The sequence below is a fragment of the Halichoeres trimaculatus genome, unplaced genomic scaffold (genome assembly GCF_033239565.1).
Source record: "Halichoeres trimaculatus isolate MK-OKI-2021-1 unplaced genomic scaffold, fHalTri1.1 fHalTri1_scaffold_11, whole genome shotgun sequence".
NCBI lineage: Eukaryota > Metazoa > Chordata > Actinopteri > Labriformes > Labridae > Halichoeres > Halichoeres trimaculatus.
In genome coordinates this window covers 20,693,330-20,713,790 of record NW_027437189.1, presented here as the reverse complement: position 1 = coordinate 20,713,790, position 20,461 = coordinate 20,693,330, and the positions used below count along the sequence as shown (strand labels likewise).

At 43.6% G+C, this 20,461-nt stretch overlaps 1 protein-coding gene across 6 annotated transcripts in view; it reads left to right on the top strand.

The window, feature by feature from the left end:
- rerea (arginine-glutamic acid dipeptide (RE) repeats a) overlaps positions 1-20,027 on the top strand; it is a 148,913-nt gene extending 128,886 nt beyond the window's left edge. For 4 of the 6 annotated variants that reach the window (XM_074680826.1, XM_074680824.1, XM_074680825.1 and 1 more), the window contains 12 exons: positions 632-712; positions 11,741-11,903; positions 12,017-12,109; positions 12,620-12,819; positions 13,067-13,228; positions 13,319-13,432; positions 13,520-14,904; positions 15,561-15,783; positions 15,871-16,591; positions 17,360-17,533; positions 17,650-17,830; positions 17,935-20,027. In XM_074680826.1, coding sequence (XP_074536927.1) covers positions 632-712; positions 11,741-11,903; positions 12,017-12,109; positions 12,620-12,819; positions 13,067-13,228; positions 13,319-13,432; positions 13,520-14,904; positions 15,561-15,783; positions 15,871-16,591; positions 17,360-17,533; positions 17,650-17,830; positions 17,935-17,968 — 3,531 coding nt within the window. In that variant the 3' untranslated portion in view covers positions 17,969-20,027. The remainder of the gene's footprint in view (positions 1-631; positions 713-11,740; positions 11,904-12,016; positions 12,110-12,619; positions 12,820-13,066; positions 13,229-13,318; positions 13,433-13,519; positions 14,905-15,560; positions 15,784-15,870; positions 16,592-17,359; positions 17,534-17,649; positions 17,831-17,934) is intronic. The other 2 variants (XM_074680827.1, XM_074680829.1) reach the window with 1 other exon arrangement.
- Positions 20,028-20,461: the final 434 nt, after the last annotated feature.

The window sequence follows — 20,461 nt, the reverse complement described above, 5'->3', positions numbered from 1 at the left end:
TTTGGTGTTTATTTGTTCTTGATGTTGTTTTTGTGCTAACAGCAATAAGACAGCATGTCAACAACCAGTGTTCTTGTCATAAAACTCAATGTTTTGATGTAGCAAATTCTGTTTGTGCCATTCACTTCCTTTCACTCTCGTATGGGTATATTTCTCGACACTGTGACTTGTTTTTAAATGGCTGTACAATTCTGAAATTTCCTTTTGAAAAAGAAACTGTTCATCAGGCACAGCAAGGCAATCTCTCACCATTCAACTGTGAAGTTACGGCTAATACTTGACAGCTCTTCACTTTTGTATATTTTGATATAAATAACAATGCTTTTAAAGCTGTTTATTTAGTATATAAAAATCGAGCTTAATCTCAGCGACTCTTCTTAGCCTTACTTGTCATTTCCTCTCTCGTTTCGCCCTCAGACAGCTGTGTTTTCACTCCAGTTTAAACAGCTACAGAGGTTTCTAGATACACTTCAAACCTCTCAAACCACAGTCTACCGAAAGGAAAACAATGTTTTTGTCATGGTGCTCGCCTGTTACTTTATGCGGTTAGAGTTTAGCTGACTTCACAGATAGTAACAGCCCTTTTTTTTCTCTCCCTCTGTCTCTGTTTTTCTTCTGTGAAAAATTACAGAAGCGCTTCATTAAAGGCTTGAGACAATTCGGCAAAAACTTCTTCAGGATCCGTAAAGAGCTGCTTCCCAACAAAGAAACGGTAAGACGATTTCTTTCTCCCTGTACTGTTCAACTTTTTCTCTGTGTGTTTGTCATTTGTTTACAGCTGTGGAACATATAAAACAAGGTTTGAGTGGTTTGCTCCTCACTAAAGCTCACTAAAGCTGGAAAGCTTTAGCAGTGCACTGTTTTTGTGGGATATTTTAAGCAGGGCTCATTTTTCCACTGAGGCCTTATTGATAAGACATCGTAACCGTGATGCAGGATCATAAGACATCTTTAATATGTTTAAATACATCTCACCAGATAAAGAAAGGCTGAATGTGCTCTACAGATAGCCATTTAGACGTTTAAAGTGAGACACTAAACATTAATTAGCACCCTCTGTTAGCAACTTGTAAACATGTTGTGCAGATGTGATGTGAGCCTCTGTGCTTTTAGCACGTCTCAGGTCTGAAGAGCAGCTTTCATTCACATGTTTAAAGCAGCTTCACAGACAGTTTTTTAAAGTATTTACCAACTTTAACAATAAACTGCAGCTTGATGTCTGCAAAGAGGATTAGAGAGCAAGTTCAGATTGAAGACTTCAGCTTTTATATAGTTGTTTTGTTTAAGGACTGGATTATATTTGGTGTCTTAAAGTGATATAGACAGAGACACAACTGGATTGCAGAGTTCAGCTTTTTTCTTCATTTGGTCAAATCAGCTGTTTTGAATCACATAGAAAAGATACATTCATACATTGTAATTTATGATTTTTAGTTCAATCAAGTAATTTTTTTCTGTGTTAGCTTCATTTTATGGCTCTCTCTTTTATATGCTATTAGCACCAGTGCCAGCAAACCTCTTATAGTATCACAAAATATTAATAAGTTAGATTTTGTTGCTGTCGAGTTTCCAAGACTCCTTGTGTTCAATTTGAGAGTGAAAGTAGGATCCAAATGTGCACTTTGAACTTGGCCTAAGTTCAGCTCAGCTTTCATTTGCAACACAGATTATTGTGCCTTGATTTCATTCTCAGTTTATACTGTTATACCCACAGTTATTGCACTGCATAAATTCTTTTTTGGTACTTTCAACCTATTCAGTTACGCAGACCATTTTTAGAGTGGCGTTACTTGATTAATTTGACCCTGGTGTTTGAATTGTACATAAATATTATTTTCTTTGTCTGTGTGTTACTGTACATATTCAACAATTCTGTAAACTGTTCTCTGAGACACATTCAGGCCTTAGAATAATTAATGACAGTTACCCTTTTTTAATTTTTTTGAAATCCTTTGTTTTTCAATTCTGAAAGGCAGACATCAGGACAAAAACATAGAAAGATAATAAAATTACCTCTGCCATTCAGTCTCTCTTTTCTTATTTAAGAATAAGAAACTAGTTTAACATTGGAGAGAAAAAGTGAACAGAACCAACCAAGTATGCAGCATAAAATAGTATGTATGACAAAGTATGACTAAACCACAATCACACAAAAGCTATTTAAGGTTATATACCCTTTTTAAATAAGATTATTAAACAAAACCAGGACAAACACTTCATGTTTGTTTTACAACTTTTTAAAAAAAAACAATCTCATGTCTTAAGAAACACTAAATTTACCTCAACTGTTATCCCTTGAGGAGGGTAAAATGTTCAACATGTTCATATTATCTTAAAGCCTCCCTCACCTTTAACTTGGCTTTGAGATAATTCGTAGATACAGGACGTGTTTAAATATCTGAAGCAGAGCAGACTCTGCTGTCTGTGCGAGGCTGCTCCTGCTGGAAGTTTGCCCAAACAGCGCTGACACAGACATCAAAGGAAAATCAGAGGTGTTTGTCATACTTCTCACCACTTAATTTCCTTGTCTGCTCTGAGCTAAGGATATGTCAGCCCGACTTCTTAAGCACCAATCCCCTACACACACACACACACACACACACACACACACACACACATACATACATCATGTAATATTTTTACTCAAGAACTCTTTAGTGTCACCTTCTTTGTGCTACATTTTTTATGCCTCACAACCAATTTGAACCTCTTGAAGAAGAGATTAAAGTGTATGAATACAGTTTCCGCGCAGAGGTTTCTTCAATTATTTTTACTGGTTTTGAAATATACGAGTAGTCCAGTTGATTGGCTATAAAGGAGGTATTAATGTAATTCAACCTGGAGGGGGAGTCGACTTGGCAGGAGAGGTAATAGACCTCCTCCAGGATCCAGGCCTGCCACCGCCACAGAGCAGAGACGGATTAATTTTTCCCCTGCAAATGGAAAATAAACTGCCCTTTAAACATATGAAAAGAGGAGAAAATGACTGGGAGAGCGAGGGGAGGGTGGCAGCAAGCAGAGGAGAAGGGGTAAAGTGGTGCGGTGGCTTAATATAGACTCTAAAAAGCCAGGGTTGTGGCACAGGTAAAAAAAAAAAAAAAAAACTCTGTGATTGAACCTTTTTTTATGTTCTTAGACTGATCTGAGGGAGAGCCACTCATCCCCCTAAAGACAGCTACTTATATTTTTAACATACTTGCCTTAGAATTACATATCAACAAGAGTATCTAAATGTGTCACTTCCAGGAAGGCACATGTTTTTTTTCATTTGATACTGGAAGACAAAACAAGAATGGTCAAGAAATGAGGAGGTTTGTGCTTTCAGACCCTGCCTGTACACTGCTCTGAACTTAGCATGCAGAACATCAAGGCTGTGTGCTGATATTCAGAGGTCCAGTACTGTGTCTGCCCCTCACTGTTCCTCCCTTCTAGCCCCTATTAGCTGCGCTGCCCCTGAAGCGCCAGCGAGGCTCAAACAGCCAGTGCCAAGGGTAAGCACCCAGCGCTGTGTAAACACACCAGGCCTGACTAGCACTCAGGAATGTTTTATATAATGTCACATAAAGGCCCAGAGGGGGAAGAGGGTGTGTCGTCTGACCGTCTGCAGCTGGCTTTGCTGCCACCATTTCCTTCACTGCACAGAGGACGTCATGAAATCTGAGCTTCCAGCGTCAAAAGAAACAAAATGTGCTGAAACGGCAGATCACAGATGAATTATTCAGATCAAGAAAAGTGGTTTAAGAGGAAATCAACAGACTGATGGCTGAGCTGATTCGTATCAGGTCTGTCAACTGCAGCACTAGCAGAGAAATTGAGTCAAAAGTGAGATCACATTAGAAAGTTTGACCTAAATCCACACATGACTGATCCTGACCATTTCTGCGGTGGAGAACATGCAAATCAAATGTTACTGTGCAAATAAGAACATGTGAGCATAACTGGTAGTCTGCTATTTTAGGGTCAGGGCATATATTTAGTATCCACACACTGGTATCCTTTTTTACTCTGGCATCCAGAGTTTAAATTCAACTTGTGCCTTATTCTGTTTAGTGCAGATGATGTTTCTGTATGTCAGAGATCATAAATTATACCATAATAAGCTGACTTCACTGGTTTGTAGCAGTGAATTGTGTATTTATTGATTGTTAAATTGTGTTACAGGGTAAAAAGGCAACCAGCTCTGTGCAACACTTAACAGTTATTGAACCAAATCTTTGAAAATGTGCGATCCTACTTCCTGTTTTTAGATTCTCTTGTAGCTTCTCATCTTTCCCTTTGGTTAAGAATTAAAAGTGTACACAATATAATGCCAAAGTATTATAAAAGACAACAACAAAGCTCATTATTTGATTTTTGTGATAATGTTTAAAAGGGTGAAAAGAATTAAGGTGTTCAGCATTTTCATAACAGGAAACAGGAAGTTTAAAAAAAAGATGTTCTACAGTTTTATAATAATGATAGTGAAGTTAACAATGAAATACAATCACAAAACAGTACATTAAAATAAAAGGAAACCAATTGAAAAATATGCAAAAAAGGAAAGGAGGGGAAAGGAAATTAAATCCAGAGGGTTTAAGAGTTCAAGAAATCATTCCTGTACAAGGAGGTTTAAGGAGTCACCCTAAAAATGTACAACCACAGGAACACTTCTACAGTGTCCACACAGGTCTTATCTGCACAGGTAGGTCACCTGTAGTTGAGAACCAAGACTGCAGGAACATCTGCCAGGGTGGCATAAACAGATCCTAAAGGATGCCTGGACACACATTTCCTGTTGTCCTCCTGGAGCGTGGCCCCTTCAAACTGAAAGTAAAAACAGTTAAATGATAACGTGAGCTTTAACAGTCTGCTGGAAGATCAGCTGCCTGCCTCATAAACATACATGACAGAAAACATAAGGAAAAACAAAACAAAACTGAACTGATTCATGGAGACATTTTCTGCTGCTGGTCCCTCCAGTGTTTTATCATGAGGGCGAGATAGAAAGGTGCAGTGGCAGTGTGTCAGAAAAGCTAACACAGGCGAAGCCATGGTGTGTACCTGGCTCATGTTAACTCACAAGTCAAACAGGTCAGATGGCAGCTGAGTATGTAGGAGTAATCATTAAAAAAGAAAACTATAGTCCGTAGTTTCATTCGTGTCTTTTTGACTTTCCTGTGATGGAACAGTTCAGAGAACAAAAGTCACGTTGACCTCAGAGCATGTTCAAACTTTCGGGGCATATGGCAGACCTGAGCTGTGTGTCCCATTTTGAAAAAGCTGCCTTGTTTCTGTCAGCGCGCTCAGATCAACCAGGAGGTGATGTGCCGAGCGGCTTCTCACAACATCTTGTTCTTTCTCTCAGAGAACAGAGAGCACCCCCCTCCCCTCAGGCCCTGTCATTTGCAGGATGGCCGACAGCAGAACCGTGTTCTCGACACGACCTCACAGCAGATGTTTGCCCCGGTACAATCTGTACAAACGTCAAATTGAATTCATTGCCATGTCCTTAGCTCAGCAGCCAGAACCTTAGGGATGACTGTGATTATAAATACTTTGGTTCGAACACTAATTAAACAGCTACAAACTACAGGGGCCTGGTCCAGTTGGCAGCAGCTGTCCGTACTTTGACAGAACAGCTTCCTTGTTTGGTAAATGATATCACTTGTTAAGACGGTGAAATCGCTGTCGACTGACAGAAGCTCGACCAGCATCTATTGATGTTCGTTCAGCAGACCACAGGCAATTTATTCCAGCTAAGTGTGGGCAAAATCCTCCTTGTGTTTTTTTAGCCTAATAAGCGGCGAACACAGAGCCAGAGCTCCCTCTGTAATTGAGTTCTTTGGTGGGCTTCATGTTGTGGGCTTTTTTATCAGCAGAACATACAGGATCGACCCTCCAGCGAAAAAAAGCACTGTTGCCATCCAATCTGCTTTCATAGGCAAAAGCGCTTACAGCGGGGAAAAACACGAGTGCTGATTCTTCAGCATGTGCATCCCTGACCTGTGAAAGCAGAGCTTATTCAGTCATTCTCCGGCAGAAAGGCTCAGCGCAGCAGGGAACGGCTGTCTATTTAACCGCCTTTCACTTCTCTCTGCTCCACCAGCCAAGGTCCTTTTACTATTCAGAGGCCACTGTCTGCTGATGGGCTCTGAGGCATCAGTGTGCTGGAGGTCTGACTTTGAATCTACCATACACATACGACTGAGACCTTATAGCCAGTTTCACCTCATACCCAAGGTTTTTACATCACAACTCTAAGGTGAATGGTGCAGCTTTGTCAGATGATAAGAAAGGTAAATCAGGAAGTTGGTATGAGAAGAAGAGGAAGAATCGCTCACATTCCTATCATAATAGTTGAAATAACTATATGTCTATCATGTTAAGGTTGTAGTTTTAGCATCTATGCTGCATTTATGTTGACATATTGGGAATAATTTACTAATAGTCTTTCATGAACTAGCATCATGCTAACCTTCTACGTGTCACTTGACAAGATCATAGTAAACTCAAACTTGAGAACATCATTTTTATATAAATTCTTTTTTTATTTACACATATGATGACCCTGATCTGCTTAGGCACACACGCCTTCATGAAGTTCCTCCCCTACAGTTCCAGTCAGCAGCAGGATGATAGAAAAGTCAAGCACCGCTCGCTGAAACGACACCCTGTACAACCTGTCAGGGGTGATGAAGAACCCCGAGTCCAGGGGTCGAGCACATACATAATTAAACCTGGTTTGATTTAGCTCTGAGAAATACATCCCCCCCTCACCTCGCTGAAATGAATCAGGAAGCAATCCTCCCTCCTCAGGCAGCAGACTGCGGAGGAAGCAGGAGGAGCACAGGTTCATGCTGCACTAATGGATGTTTACACAACTCACCATCGGCCACCAGAACCCAGAAATCACACGCTCCCTGTGCGCTCTCACGGCTAAACTGCCTCAAGTTCAGAGCTGAGATTTTTTATTTGCTGAGAGATTTTCAGTGAGGGTTGTGGTCAGATTCAGTGTTGATTGTCCATTGTTATCCTCTGCTGGCTCTTTATTCCTCCCTCTCTGGGCTCTCCTCCACGCTGGGCCCTCCCCCTCCTCAGCTCTCCCCTGTTCTCTCCTCCTTCCCCTGCTCTTGCCAGTAACGGCCTTAACCGTTTGGCTTCATGTCAAAGCAGGGGCCTTTTGTGGCTCTGTCACAAATCTGCCAGGAAAAACAGAAACCATCTGTTCAGGCCTGGGCCTGAGAGGGGATGAGGGTGTAAATACATGAGTTTAGCCCTCGCCCCCAGCCCTGCCCGCGCACACGGGACCACCAAGCCCAGCAGAGGATTCTGCACTCCTACTCAGCCTCAACGTGAACTCACACCCACATTTAGACTGTAGTCTGCGGTGAACTTAAAGATAACCATAATCACTGTTCAGCAGGGGCATCAGATGAGCTCAACATGGTAGATAAATGGACAACTGAAAGTGGTTATGTAAATGTGATTAGAAATCTTTGTTTCTATTTTCACTAAAAATAGGTTTGAGCAAAAAATATTCTGCACAAAAAGTGACAGAACAATTTCCCCATAAGAAATCCTATTTTTTTCAGTGAAAAGAAAACTGTTTTATACCAGAAACCTACATTTAGGTATCAAGACATAAATTTGAAGAATAAAAAATACTCTGACTCTGGCTCAATAAAGCACATCTCTTTTTAAGTTCTGCATGAGTCCAACACCAGACTGAAAAAGCATAAAAATCTCAGCATGATGGATGTTCAGCTGTATGTGTCAAAATGAAAATATCATGCCTGCGTGTAGAAGAGCATTTTAAGTGGCAATAACTGGAATGAAGGCCCTGAGTGTCGTGATAGAAGGGTAAGCCTTTCCTTGTCGGATAATCCACCGACCAGAAAGCTCCTGCAGATGGAAGCAGTCTAAAAGGCCTTATAATACCAAGCTTATGTTGTCACTATCTCATGTTCTGCGGAGCTGCAGCACACACACACAGCACCGCTCTGCAGTGATTTAGTGTACCAGAGGAAAATTATGGTGCAGAGGCCAGGGCCAATCTGGATTTCTATTTCAAGTATTTCCATGAACTGTTTTAAGGACAGGTTCACAGGATCATTTCTGTTTCATGCTTCTACTCGTTTCATTAAAAAGGGGATTTTTATCTTGGAGGACATAGTTATGTACACAAACTCTGAAGATGAAGAGGTAGCACAAGGTGACTAATGTAAAAGTGCTGCTTCTACTGAATGGCAGCATGACAAAGTGACTTTAATAGAGACAGTACTCAGTCAGCGTGAAAGACGGACGTGTTTGACTTCAGGTGAAATAAATTTGATGTGCAGACAGGCTGAGAGGTAACCTGTCAATCTCTCTTTGACACTGATTTACTGCATGAGCTTTCAACATACACAGAAAACCCATGTTAATCTGTGAGTGCTCTGAAATAACTTCATGTGTTCAACTTCAGATAGATTTCAGGGTGTCCGCGGGGTCTTAAAATGTATTAAAAGTTGATAAATCGACTTTGGGAAAATTAAGGGCCTTAAAAAGTATTAAAAAGTCTTAATTGTGGTTTTATGAGGTACTAAGTTTCATTGGTATTCAAGCTTTGACCCAAAAAATATTCATGAATAATTATTTTCCTCCTTGCAACTGTCCCCTGATTGGGACGTTCAACATTCAGCCAATAAAGTTCTGAAATAGAATAGAATAGAAAAAAATAGAGTTACTTTATTGATCCCAAACTGGAAAATTGTTGTGTTAACAGCAGAAATCGATGGAGTCAGTAGAAAAATACAAAAAGAAAAAAGAATAGAATAAAAAAAAAACACACATAAAGACTGTAGTTACAATAAAATACAACAATAAGGATTGTGAGCGGTATAAACACCAGCTTTAAATTAACGTCATTTCTAGTTTCATAAAGAGAAATTAAATACAACATTAAAGCAAATCACACAATCTCTAACACATGTCCTAAATTTGAAAAATGATTAAATAATTTCTCATTTTCTTCAGCAGGTTGGCCTTGAATAACTGCTGTTTCCTGTTGTGGAAGTGTCGATAAACCTTTAGTTTCATTTGTTCTTTCAAGCTTTATTCCTCCTTAGCTTACATCATTTCTGTAAAAATGTAAACTACAACTGTTAAAAAGTGGATGCCAACAACAACTGAAAGTTGCGATAAAGTCTTAAAACTTTTTTAAAGGTTTTTGAAAAAGACTTAAAAAGGTATTGAAATCAACCTCAGGAGTTTAGCAGATACCCTGGATTTGCTACACTCTGATGTTTTACGAGGTTTAATGTTTGTTTAACTTGAGTACATTAAATGAGTGTTGATGGAATAAACAACTGCTGTAACAAAAGATGACTGAAGCATCTTTGGAGTTTGCATTTTTATAAAAGCTGAGAGCACTCCTTTTATTAGCCAGCAATAATTTCCCCAAGTCAACATTTGCTGTGAACTTTATAAGCTGCTTCCTTTGTTTCCCCCTGTACAATTACAGCTGGCAGCACCAGCTCATCAGTGCACCTGTTAATTCCCTTTCAAAAGCCCCAATGTTAATGTTTTCATTAGCCACCGCCTAATATAATGGTGCTTGACACAGTGTAAGTGATGGAGAGGCAGGGTGACCTTTCCTCGTGTCTGTGAGCTGTTGTTTGAGGCCGTGTAGTTGTCAGCCTGCAGCGAGGAGGCAGAGAAGCACTGCTGAGAACAGTCATTAAGCACCGAGCAAAGCCAGCGCTCGGCACCACTCGACACTTTTGATCTGCACATTTCAATTAGATTTCACATCAGGACGCCTGCCTTCCCTCAGTTAGCACCTGCGCCCTGCCCTCCCCAACCGGCAGGCCGGACCTTATAGGGAGGCGCACAGAAAACCACTGGAAAGCTGTTGCCATCCTGAGATAGATGCACGTTGCACTAAAAATAAGGTGTTCTTAATAAATAACATTTAACTTCTCTTTCCTCGGCTCTACTTTTAAAATGAGAATGAATTGAAGGATTGTTTCTATTCCAAAGTAAGATCTCAACCTTTTGTCTCCAGCTGCTTTTCTTTATTTCACTGGAGCTCTCTGGTTTGTCTCTGTCGAGCTTCTGCATGTGGAATTGTTCCCAGCGCTCCAGCTGTGCTCATCTGCAGCAGTTTGAAGTCCAGAAAGCCAAGACAACAAGCTGTAGCTCTTTGGAAAGTTTTGCACTGGAGCGGTGCCTCTGCCATAACACAGCCCAGCACCTCAATTTACCCTGAAACCAGAGAAGGTTTCATCGAGCTCAGACACCCTGAGTAAATGTTCCCAGCTCTGCTCTGCCTGATAAGAAGCTGTCCTACAGTCACTGCAAGATATGAACTTCCCCTTAGAGCCACATGAAGGCAGATCTTATTAGACGGGTTTAAACCCTCCAAGTTGAGTATTTTCTGCCAATCAGAGCAACGATTGAAATGGAGTGTTCTTGTTCCTTAATGTCAGACTCTCACAAGACTTATTGGAGCGATAAAGAAACACACACTGGCCAATCCCTGACCTTTGCTTCCCACAGCACAGAACAAGAAACCCGCCTGCCTCAAGTAGCTTTTTTATTTCATGAGATAAGAAATGAGACGTTAAAGCTGCTTTATGTTTACAAAACACCAGCCTGTTAGGAATTCCAGGATTGGTTTAAAAGTTATTTATTCTTATTGTTAAAATAACTTTGAGTGAAAAGCTTTTAATAGACATTAAAAAACATTTCTTTCAACCCTTCCTTGCACTTGTTTGTTTTGGTACGTTTTTTAAAGGATGTTAAGCCGTTGCTGAAAAGCTGTTAATGCATTTAGAGAGCAATGCACTGACTAATTTATGTCAAGTTTCTCAGCTGAAGCGGAGAAGGAAAAACAATCAATAGCCATTAAAGTCTGGGAGCTTTGTTGAACAGCAGTTTAACAGACCTCAAACAGTATATGGGTGCCCTCTGGGCTTGTGAGATTACAGGTGACTTACAGCTCACCCAACAATCACACCACACCTTCATGAATTTGATATAGAGCCAGAAGAGAAATAATAACAAGTGAGAGTTCAGGGTGAGGAGGGAAAGGCCAAAGCCCCAAAGAAAGATACATAATTATCTCTGACCCCTCTCAGCAGTTTTCAAGGCCTGGTGTATGATGCGTGCGTGGCCAGAGAGAAGCGGTTAATTTGCACGAGCTGCTTCAGCAAAGTGCTTTCTGATCCATGATTGCATGTGTTAATGTTTCAGTCGGGTATTGATTTCCTGGCCGCCTTTTGTACAGTGGATTTATCCGCCTCGCTCGCTGGCAAAGCGAGCCCCTCTGAATGTTTGATTAAAGTTCAATTGACTCTTCCAGTGAAGGGGCGAGGAGCCATTTCACTCCCTATTTGTAGCGCCAAAGCTCTGCCTGACATGTTCTTTTGTTCCCATTCACGCTCCTGCCACCCAGGCAGCCACCAATGCACTGATCCTAATATCCCTGCATTCAGTCAGCCTCCTCGCCTAATCCTGGGACAGACAAGGCCGCAGCACAAACATGCCTGGCTAGATCCAAATCCTGGCATGGACTCGCCCTCTCCAGAGCCTTGTATCATGAATTCCTGTGCTGACTGCTAATGTGTGTTTTCCATATGTAAAATTCATTTTAACTGCAGATTTTTTCACAGTGTCCTAATTTGAAAACAAACTTTTGAATTCCTCACCAGCCATCTCTTTTTAAAGTTCAAGCGTTTGAGTTTTTGTCATTGAACATTTGTTTCACTTGCCATTTTAGGGAGAGCTCATCACTTTCTACTACTATTGGAAGAAGACACCAGAGGCAGCCAGTTGTCGAGCCCATCGTAGGCACCGCCGCCAGCCTGTCTTCCGCCGCATCAAAACACGGACAGCTTCAACTCCTGTCAACACCCCCTCTCGGCCCCCTTCCAGCGAGTTCTGTACGTTTATATTTGACCCTCCAGCAGCAGCCACGGAGGAAACAAGGACATGACCTCATACATTCTGATGCAAGAGTGATTTATGTAAAGATTTCTTTTTCTCTCTCTTCTAGTGGACCTCAGTTCAGCCAGTGAAGATGACTTTGACAGTGAAGACAGCGAACAGGAGCTGAAGGGCTACGCCTGCCGCCACTGCTTCACCACCAGTAAGACCCCATCCTTCATTTATAGACCGTCACATTCGCAGGATGGACTTGTTGGTTATTTTTGTCCTGAAGAGCGTCAGGGTGGGGCTGGGCAACGCACCACTGTGTGACAGATGAACATCAGAAGATGTCAGGACTAATTTGATCATACCAGACATGAGCCCACAGCTTGTTGACTCTCTCCACCTCATTATCATTCCCCTCTTTACACACAGCTGGCTCCCTCTGACAGGCTCCTGTCTGATCACACTAAAGGCTCTGACATCACAATGAGGGTGGCTTCATAGTTGTGACCTACAAAACATTAATACATTCCTGAAAAGTGCAGTTTGTAGTGAAGAACGTGGTCATATGTGATCCTCATTTAAACGTCAGCATGAAACATGTTTAGATTAATGTTCAGAATTTCCTCCTCAGTTTCCCTAAAGTTGTGAGGTTATCTTTGTGTGTTTGTTCTTCTTTACGCCTGGGAAAGTGTGTTATTTCACAACTGTAAATGGCTTTTTTCAGCCTCCAAGGACTGGCACCACGGGGGCCGAGAGAATATCTTGCTGTGCACAGACTGCCGCATCCACTTCAAGAAGTACGGTGAGCTGCCCCCCATCGAGAAGCCTGTGGACCCACCGCCATTTATGTTCAAACCTGTCAAAGAGGAAGAGGATGGACTCAGCGGGAAGCATAGCATGAGGACCCGACGGAACCGAGGCTCGGTGAGCTCGCACTCCTGCTCCCTATCTATCCCTCTATTTTCACCTTCAGGAACTATAGCCTCAGAGTTTCCTCCTGGGTAATGCAGAGCCAGACTACAAAGAAATATGCGTGTATTCCCTTTAGAAAAGCCTGTAGAAAAGGCCAGCTTTATGAAAGTAGTTTGAAGTGTCTGCATCTCACTTTCATCCATCTAGATTAGCTCTATTAAAGCTCACGCTACATGTTTGACTTTGTTTTTCCTCACAGATGTCGACGCTACGTAGTGGTCGTAAGAAGCAGACAGCAAGTCCTGATGGCAGAGCCTCACCTACAAACGAGGACCTGCGCTCCAGCGGACGTACCTCACCCAGTGCAGCAAGCACTGACAGCACAGATAGCAAGACAGACTCCATGAAGAAGCCCAGCAAGGTAAACAAAGAAAAGACTGTCAAACCTCCTCCTCTTACAGTTCATTTATTTAGAACGTCCACTTATGACTCTTCTACTTTGGCTCCACAGAAGATTAAAGAGGAGGCTCCTTCGCCTATGAAGAGTGCCAAACGGCAGCGGGAGAAGGGAGCCTCAGACACAGAGGAGCCAGAGAGAGCCAGTGCCAAAAAGTCCAAGACACAAGTGAGTCTATGGTCTATAAATAGCCGTCTGTATATATTTCAGCCATACAGTGTGTAATGACACTCAAACTTGTTCGTTTTTCCTCAGGAGCTAAACAGACCAGACTCACCCTCAGAATGCGAGGGAGAAGGGGAAGGCGAGGGCGAGAGCTCTGACGGGCGCAGCATCAATGAGGAGCTCAGTAGCGATCCTAAAGACATTGATCAGGACAACCGGAGTTCCTCCCCAAGCATTCCCAGCCCCCGCGACAACGAGAGCGACTCAGACTCATCCGCTCAGCAGCAGAGCCAGCTCCTGCAGAGCCAGCACCCTGCGGTCATCCAATGTCAGCCAGGCACCTCAGCTGCCTCTTCAGCACCACCTCCGCCTACAACCTCAGCTCCCTCATTGCCCCCACAGGTCTCCCCCACAGCAGCCTCCACCTCTCTACCTCCCCAGCCTCTGCCCCAGGCCAGCCCAGTATCTCTCATTCAGTCAGGGGCCAACCTCCACCCTCAAAGGCTTCCTTCTCCACATTCACCTATTACTCAGGCTCCGCCCCCTGGCCCCCCAGTCCCACCTCCATCATTACCAAGCTCCCATCACGGGCCCATGCCTCCTTTGCCGCACCCTCTGCAGCCTGGCCCCTCACACCTGCCTCACCCTCACTCCATGCCCCCTCAGGGCTTTCCTGTGGGTCAGTCTCAGGTCCCTCCCCTTCCAATCCCTGGCCAATCACAGCAGAGGCCGCACACGCCTCCTTCCCAATCACAGTTATCTGCTCAGACTGGAGGTCAGCCTCCTCGAGAGCAGCCTCTGCCCCCTGCCCCAATGTCTATGCCTCACATCAAGCCCCCTCCAACCACGCCCATTCCTCAGATACCCAACCCACAGTCTCACAAACATCCACCTCATGCGTCTGCACCCCCATTCCCTCAGATGCCTTCAAACCTTCCTCCACCTCCTGCCCTCAAACCTCTCAGCTCTTTGTCCACCCACCATCCTCCATCAGCACACCCACCTCCCCTGCAGCTTATGCCTCAGGGGCAGCAGCTCCAGCCTCCACCTGCACAGCCTCCAGTCCTCACACAATCCCAGAGCCTCCCACCACCATCAGCCAGCCACCAGCCTCCACCAGCTCCGCCTCTGCCACCCACCACAGCAGCCTCACACCCCAGCGGGCCACCACAGCCACCATTCTCCAGTCATCCTTTCAACACAGTTCTACCTCCAACAGGCCCTCCCCCATCCTCATCAAACTCTATGCCCAGTATACAGCCTCCATCTTCCTCAGCCTCATCCTCCTCCATCTCCATGCCACTCCCTGCCTCAGTCAGTTGTGCTGGACCGGGCCCAGTACTCCCTCCTGTACACATCAAAGAGGAGCCACTGGATGATACAGAGGAACCAGAGAGCCCCCCACCCCCACAGAGAAGCCCCTCCCCGGAGCCCACTGTCGTCAATACACCCAGCCACGCCAGCCAGTCAGCACGGTACGTCCACACTTTACCCCAAAACGCTCTGTGAAAGATGAAACCCTTCACCTGCACAAGCTGCTATTTATCAGCAGTCTGTCGAGCCGCTTCCTGTTCTTGTTTGGGGATTTTGATTAGCGCTCAAACACATCCAACTACAAAGAGCCTTTGCCTTCAGATTTGAAGGCTTTGATGTAAGCAACAAATCGAATGTCCTCAGCAAAAACAGACATCCAAGGCCGCAATTAGCCCTGAGCTCTGAGCGGCTGATGGTTAGGAATTATCTGGGATGGAGAGCAGGGAGATTAATTACAGCGAGATGCGAGTGAACTGAGGCATCTGAATAAAACTATCTGTAGTTGCCTTGTGCTTAAGTGGCTCTCAGACTGCCAATGAATAGCAATGAGGTTGTTAATACATAGTCAGCATAGCCACAGACGTGAATGCTGAGGGAGTTTGTTTCCTTTTGAATAATGGACTGCTGTTAGCTAATGTGAGCTGTCTTTTATCTAATGGGACATTATCCTTCCATTCAACATGCCAAATAAGACTTGAGTATCATGCCTCCAGTCTAAAATGTCTGTCTATAGCACATACTAATTTACAAACTGGAGCATTATTCCTTTTTTAGGAGTAAATAGTGACTGATGTGAATGTCTCCATCATGACCACAGGTTCTACAAGCACCTGGACCGAGGCTACAACTCATGTGCAAGAACAGATTTCTACTTCACTCCTCTGGCTACGTCCAAACTGGCCAAGAAGAGAGAGGAAGCTCTGGAGAAAGCCAAGAGGGAAGCAGAACAGAAAGCGAGGGAAGAGAAGGAGCGAGAGAGGGAGAGGGAAAAAGAGCGGGAAAGAGAGCGGGAACGAGAAAAGGAAGCAGAGCGAGCCGCGGTGAGTGCTTGTTTGTTTCTCCTGCTTTTGGCACTGTTCGTGTTTTGTTCTTACAGTTGATCTAAACATGTCATTTTCCCCTCACAGAAAGCCTCCAGCTCTTCCCATGAAGGCAGAATGGGAGAGACTCAGATGGCTGGTCCCGCCCACATGCGCCCGCCCTTCGACGGCCCCCCCACCACGATTGCAGCTGTGCCACCTTACATCGGGCCAGACACCCCTGCCCTTCGCACCCTCAGCGAGTACGCTCGACCCCACGTCATGTCCCCCACCAATCGAAACCACCCCTTCTTTGTGTCCCTTAACCCTGCGGACCCTCTGCTGGCCTATCACATGCCCAGTTTATACAACGCTGACCCTGCCATGCGGGAGCGCGAGCTACGAGAGCGGGAGATGCGAGAGAGGGAGATTCGTGAGAGGGAGCTAAGGGAAAGGATGAAACCTGGTTTTGAGGTTAAGCCTCCAGAAATGGACTCACTCCACCCTTCCACAAATCCCATGGAGCACTTTGCCCGGCATGGGGCCATCACGTTGCCCCCCATGGCCGGCCCTCACCCTTTCGCCTCCTTCCATCCAGGCCTGAACCCATTAGAACGTGAGCGGCTGGCCCTCGCTGGGCCACAGCTGCGGCCAGAAATGAGCTACCCTGAGCGGTTGGCTGCAGAGAGACTTCATGCTGAGAGGATGGCTACAGTAGCCAACGACCCCATCGCACGTCTACAGATGTTCAATGTCACGCCGCACCACCACCAGCACTCGCATATTCACTCTCATCTACACCTCCACCAGCAGGATCCTCTCCACCAAGGTGAAAGAAAGCCCTGTTTATACAAATACATTTAAATCTGCCTGTACTGTTGATAAAATGTTTATTTGTTCAGAAAATAACAAAGAAGTATTAAGTGTTGAGGTTACATTGTCTTAACTTGAACGCTCTTTATAACACCACTTCTGTTCTTTGGATTTAAACTAAAAAAAAATCTGCACATAGGTCATCTGATAGCATGTTCAAGATAGATTTGTTTTGTTAATATTTGTGTTAATCTAAAATGTTTTTGAGTAATATATGAATAGGGAGATTGAAATCAGCAGCCCAATGAGTAAAAATCTTTCTGTAAACAGTTTATCATAGGTGAAGTTAAAGAAAAGGTATTGGGCCCACACCAGAGCCTTGAGGAACTCCATATAGTAAAAGTTTCTCTACTGAGAATGCATAAATTTAAATACAGAAAAACTTGTTCATTTGAACTATGAGCAAGAATTTTGAATTATTTTTAAAAATTTCAAACTTCATGCTTTCAGGTATAAAAAAATTCAGACCAGGATGATGTTATCAGTCCTGCTTATCAGTATATGCTTTCAATATGCCAAAGTTTTAGCCTTTACGCTATTATTTGAAATATATATTCTAATGAAGTTTTTAGAAAAGCTAACTGATGTTTTACAATGCATGCATGTTGTAAAGTTTTTCCTGAGAGAAGTTTTAGTCTTTGTATATAATGCCTGCAGCATGCACTGTGTGATGTACTATCTTGTGATGAGTGTACCTTGAACCTCAGACTCTGACTCCCAGAAGGTGGTGGTGAATGTCTTGTGTGTCCCCCAGGTTCGGGGGCCCATCCGCTGGCAGTAGATCCCCTGGCAGCTGGACCTCACCTGGCCCGCTTCCCCTACCCGCCCGGCGCCATACCCAACCCCCTCCTCGGCCAGCCGCCACACGAACACGAGATGCTGCGCCACCCAGTCTTTGGTAAGCTCTCTGCCAGTTTCATCTCTCATCAGCAGTAATATCACATCCAACCAAATCAGCCTCCACCCTGCTCAGCCAAAGAGCCTGATCAAATCTTTGTGTTGCGCCTCTTCCAGGTACTCCATACCCACGGGATCTACCTGGAGGTCTGCCACCACCCATGTCCGCAGCCCACCAGCTGCAGGCCATGCATGCCCAGTCAGCTGAGCTCCAAAGGTTAGCCATGGAGCAGCAGTGGCTTCACGGGCACCATCACATGCACGGAGGACCACTACCTGGCCAGGAGGACTACTACAGGTCAGATAAGCAACAACACCATTCAGAAAACTCCCAGATCTTAAGCCTTGTGTGCATGCCTTTGGCTTATCTTATATTAACAATCATTGTTTTCTGTATTTCAGTCGACTGAAGAAGGAGAGCGACAAGCAGCTGTAACCAGTCAGGGGAGGCAGCGACTGACAGGTGCAGGACCTGGGAAGTTGTTACAGAGTTGTTACATTCAGTGGAAGAAGAACAGGAAAAGGCCAAGTGGATCGTCTGAGAATTCTTCTGCTATTGGGTTTTTGTTCTGTCAAGGACTTTTTTTTATTATGATTTTTCAAGACATTGACTTTCTTTGGTATATAGCCAGTAGTGACAACGTCCTCAAGACTCCTGCATGAGAAGCTTCCCTGACATTTTTTGTAGGTGCTAGAACAAGACACTGTGCTTATCAACATAAAAAAGACAAGACCGGTCAGGCCGTTTATGGAAAAATAACAAGTGCTATCTTAAATTCAACATTTATTTTAATACATTGTTGGAGGTTTTTCATAATTTTAAGAGAAGCTACAGCATGGCGTTTTTGAGTCTGTAAATAGTATATATAAACATATAATTATTATTATAATTATTATTATTACTAGGTGTGGACTCCAAACCAAGTCGTTTCAACCTCCGATATAATTGTTTTGAAGCATTATCCCTTGTTTCAGAGGGGAGCACCATGGCATTATAAATGAGCAGTTTCTGAGAGAGTTGTGGTTCAGTTGTGACGTTCCTCTGACATCACTGTGTTAGATTTAGTCCTACATATTCTCCGTGTAAACCATAAACACACCCAGATCCATTCATCATCCCGCAGCAGGCTGTCAGAATGTGTAAACTCAATATGCTGAGTTCATTATTTGAAAACACTTGAAGAGGCGACGCAGTCGTCACTGCGGCTTCTGTGGGGAGCACACCGAGGCCATGGATTAAAAAGAAAAAAAAACAGTTTGCACTGAGAGAGCTCCACTCATCTGGTTTTATCCTTTAAAATCACTATTTAAGTCCAATACAGTGGAGTGACACTTCCTCTTGTTTTTACAGAGAATGATTTTAATGATGATTTTAAAAATTTGGACACCAGAAATGTATTTGGCTGAACTAAAGACATTCAAAATTGCTTCCACTTCTTTTAAAATGATCAGGACCTAAATTAGTTGACATACCAGGAGCCAAACAGGACTTTGGGATTGTTTTAAGAGTGTGAATGGTTGTGAGTCTGTTCAAGGTGTGATGCTGTGTCACCGTTTCTTGTCCTGGTCCGGTCGTCCATGTTTGTGGCAGGGCTCATGTCTCACTGAGTCATCCTCCAAATAGGCTGTAATAATGTTCACTGTGACACTAGAGGGGGCCTGCTGATGCACAACAACCAGGAGGGAGAGGGTGATGATTGTGTGTGACTGTAGAAGAGCGTGTGCACGTGTTTTCTTCACAATGTTTTCGTATGCCTTGGTTCCTTAGGGATACTCGCAGCCTCCTGGGACTCAGGAGTGTGTGTTTGTGTGTGCCACTGACTGTTACAAGTTGTGTTGACTTGTCGTACAGTGCACATGAGCCTAAGTTTGTCTTTTTTTATTGTTTTTATCTGTAGCCATGACATGAATACTGCTTGTTCCATGAGCTAAGACTGTTTGACCGTCATGGACAATTATAAAACTGTGTCTTTTTTTATCTTTTATTTTAACCAAATGAAGAAACTGTACTTGCATTTTAAAGTGACCATATCTACCCTTGGAGCACTATAATTAACATTTAAACACTTACAAGCATCAAAGTCATGCCCCATTTTTTAAAAATCCCAAAACAGTCTCGCTCTGTCTCGCCATCTCCCATTCCTGTCTCTCTCCCGACGACGGCTCCTCATCATCTTCGCCTTGTTTCTTGACGGTTCCCTCGCCTTTTATTCCCTCTTTTTTGTGTCTCCAAAACCTTTGATGTTAAGTGTTGTCAATGGTTTAGCTTCTTGTTTGAAAGCGGCAATAGCAGAATGTAAATTCTGACTGCTAAGATTTATATATATACTGGTATCTTGAAGCTTATTGTATATATGAGTAGTCGCCATGGGATGACACAATGTAAACAAAAAGTAGAAATAATAAGAAAAATTGTGAGTCCTGTGTTCTCTCCATTTGAGTATTTTGTAATTTTTTTGAAAAATTTGTGGAATTAAAATAAACGACTAAGTTACACCACAACACATGACTGAATTTTTCTTCCACTGGTACATAAATAAGAACTTGGGTGGCGGGTTAAACAGTTATTTTTCCCAGCAGCAAAATAAAACAGCAATCCTATTTTAAGGCTAAACCCTCATTATTGCTCCCTGCTGAAGTGTGAAGACAGAAAGCTGAAATCACTCCTCCTCGCGCCTTGTTTCTTCTTACATTTGTGAAATGTCATTCTCAGGCTGAGCAGCAGGACTGATGCGGCTCTGTTTTGATAACACCCTTCTCCTGCATTTGCTCTTGAATAATAGAATTTTTGCAGGACAGGTTGAATGTGTTACAGAATAGACCAGGCACCCTATTTCTCATTTTCCAGCCTTCCATTTCTCAGCTCCACAAGCCCCGAGCTGTAAGAGATCACCTCAGCAGCAGGTAGTGGATCTCATGGCTGAATATT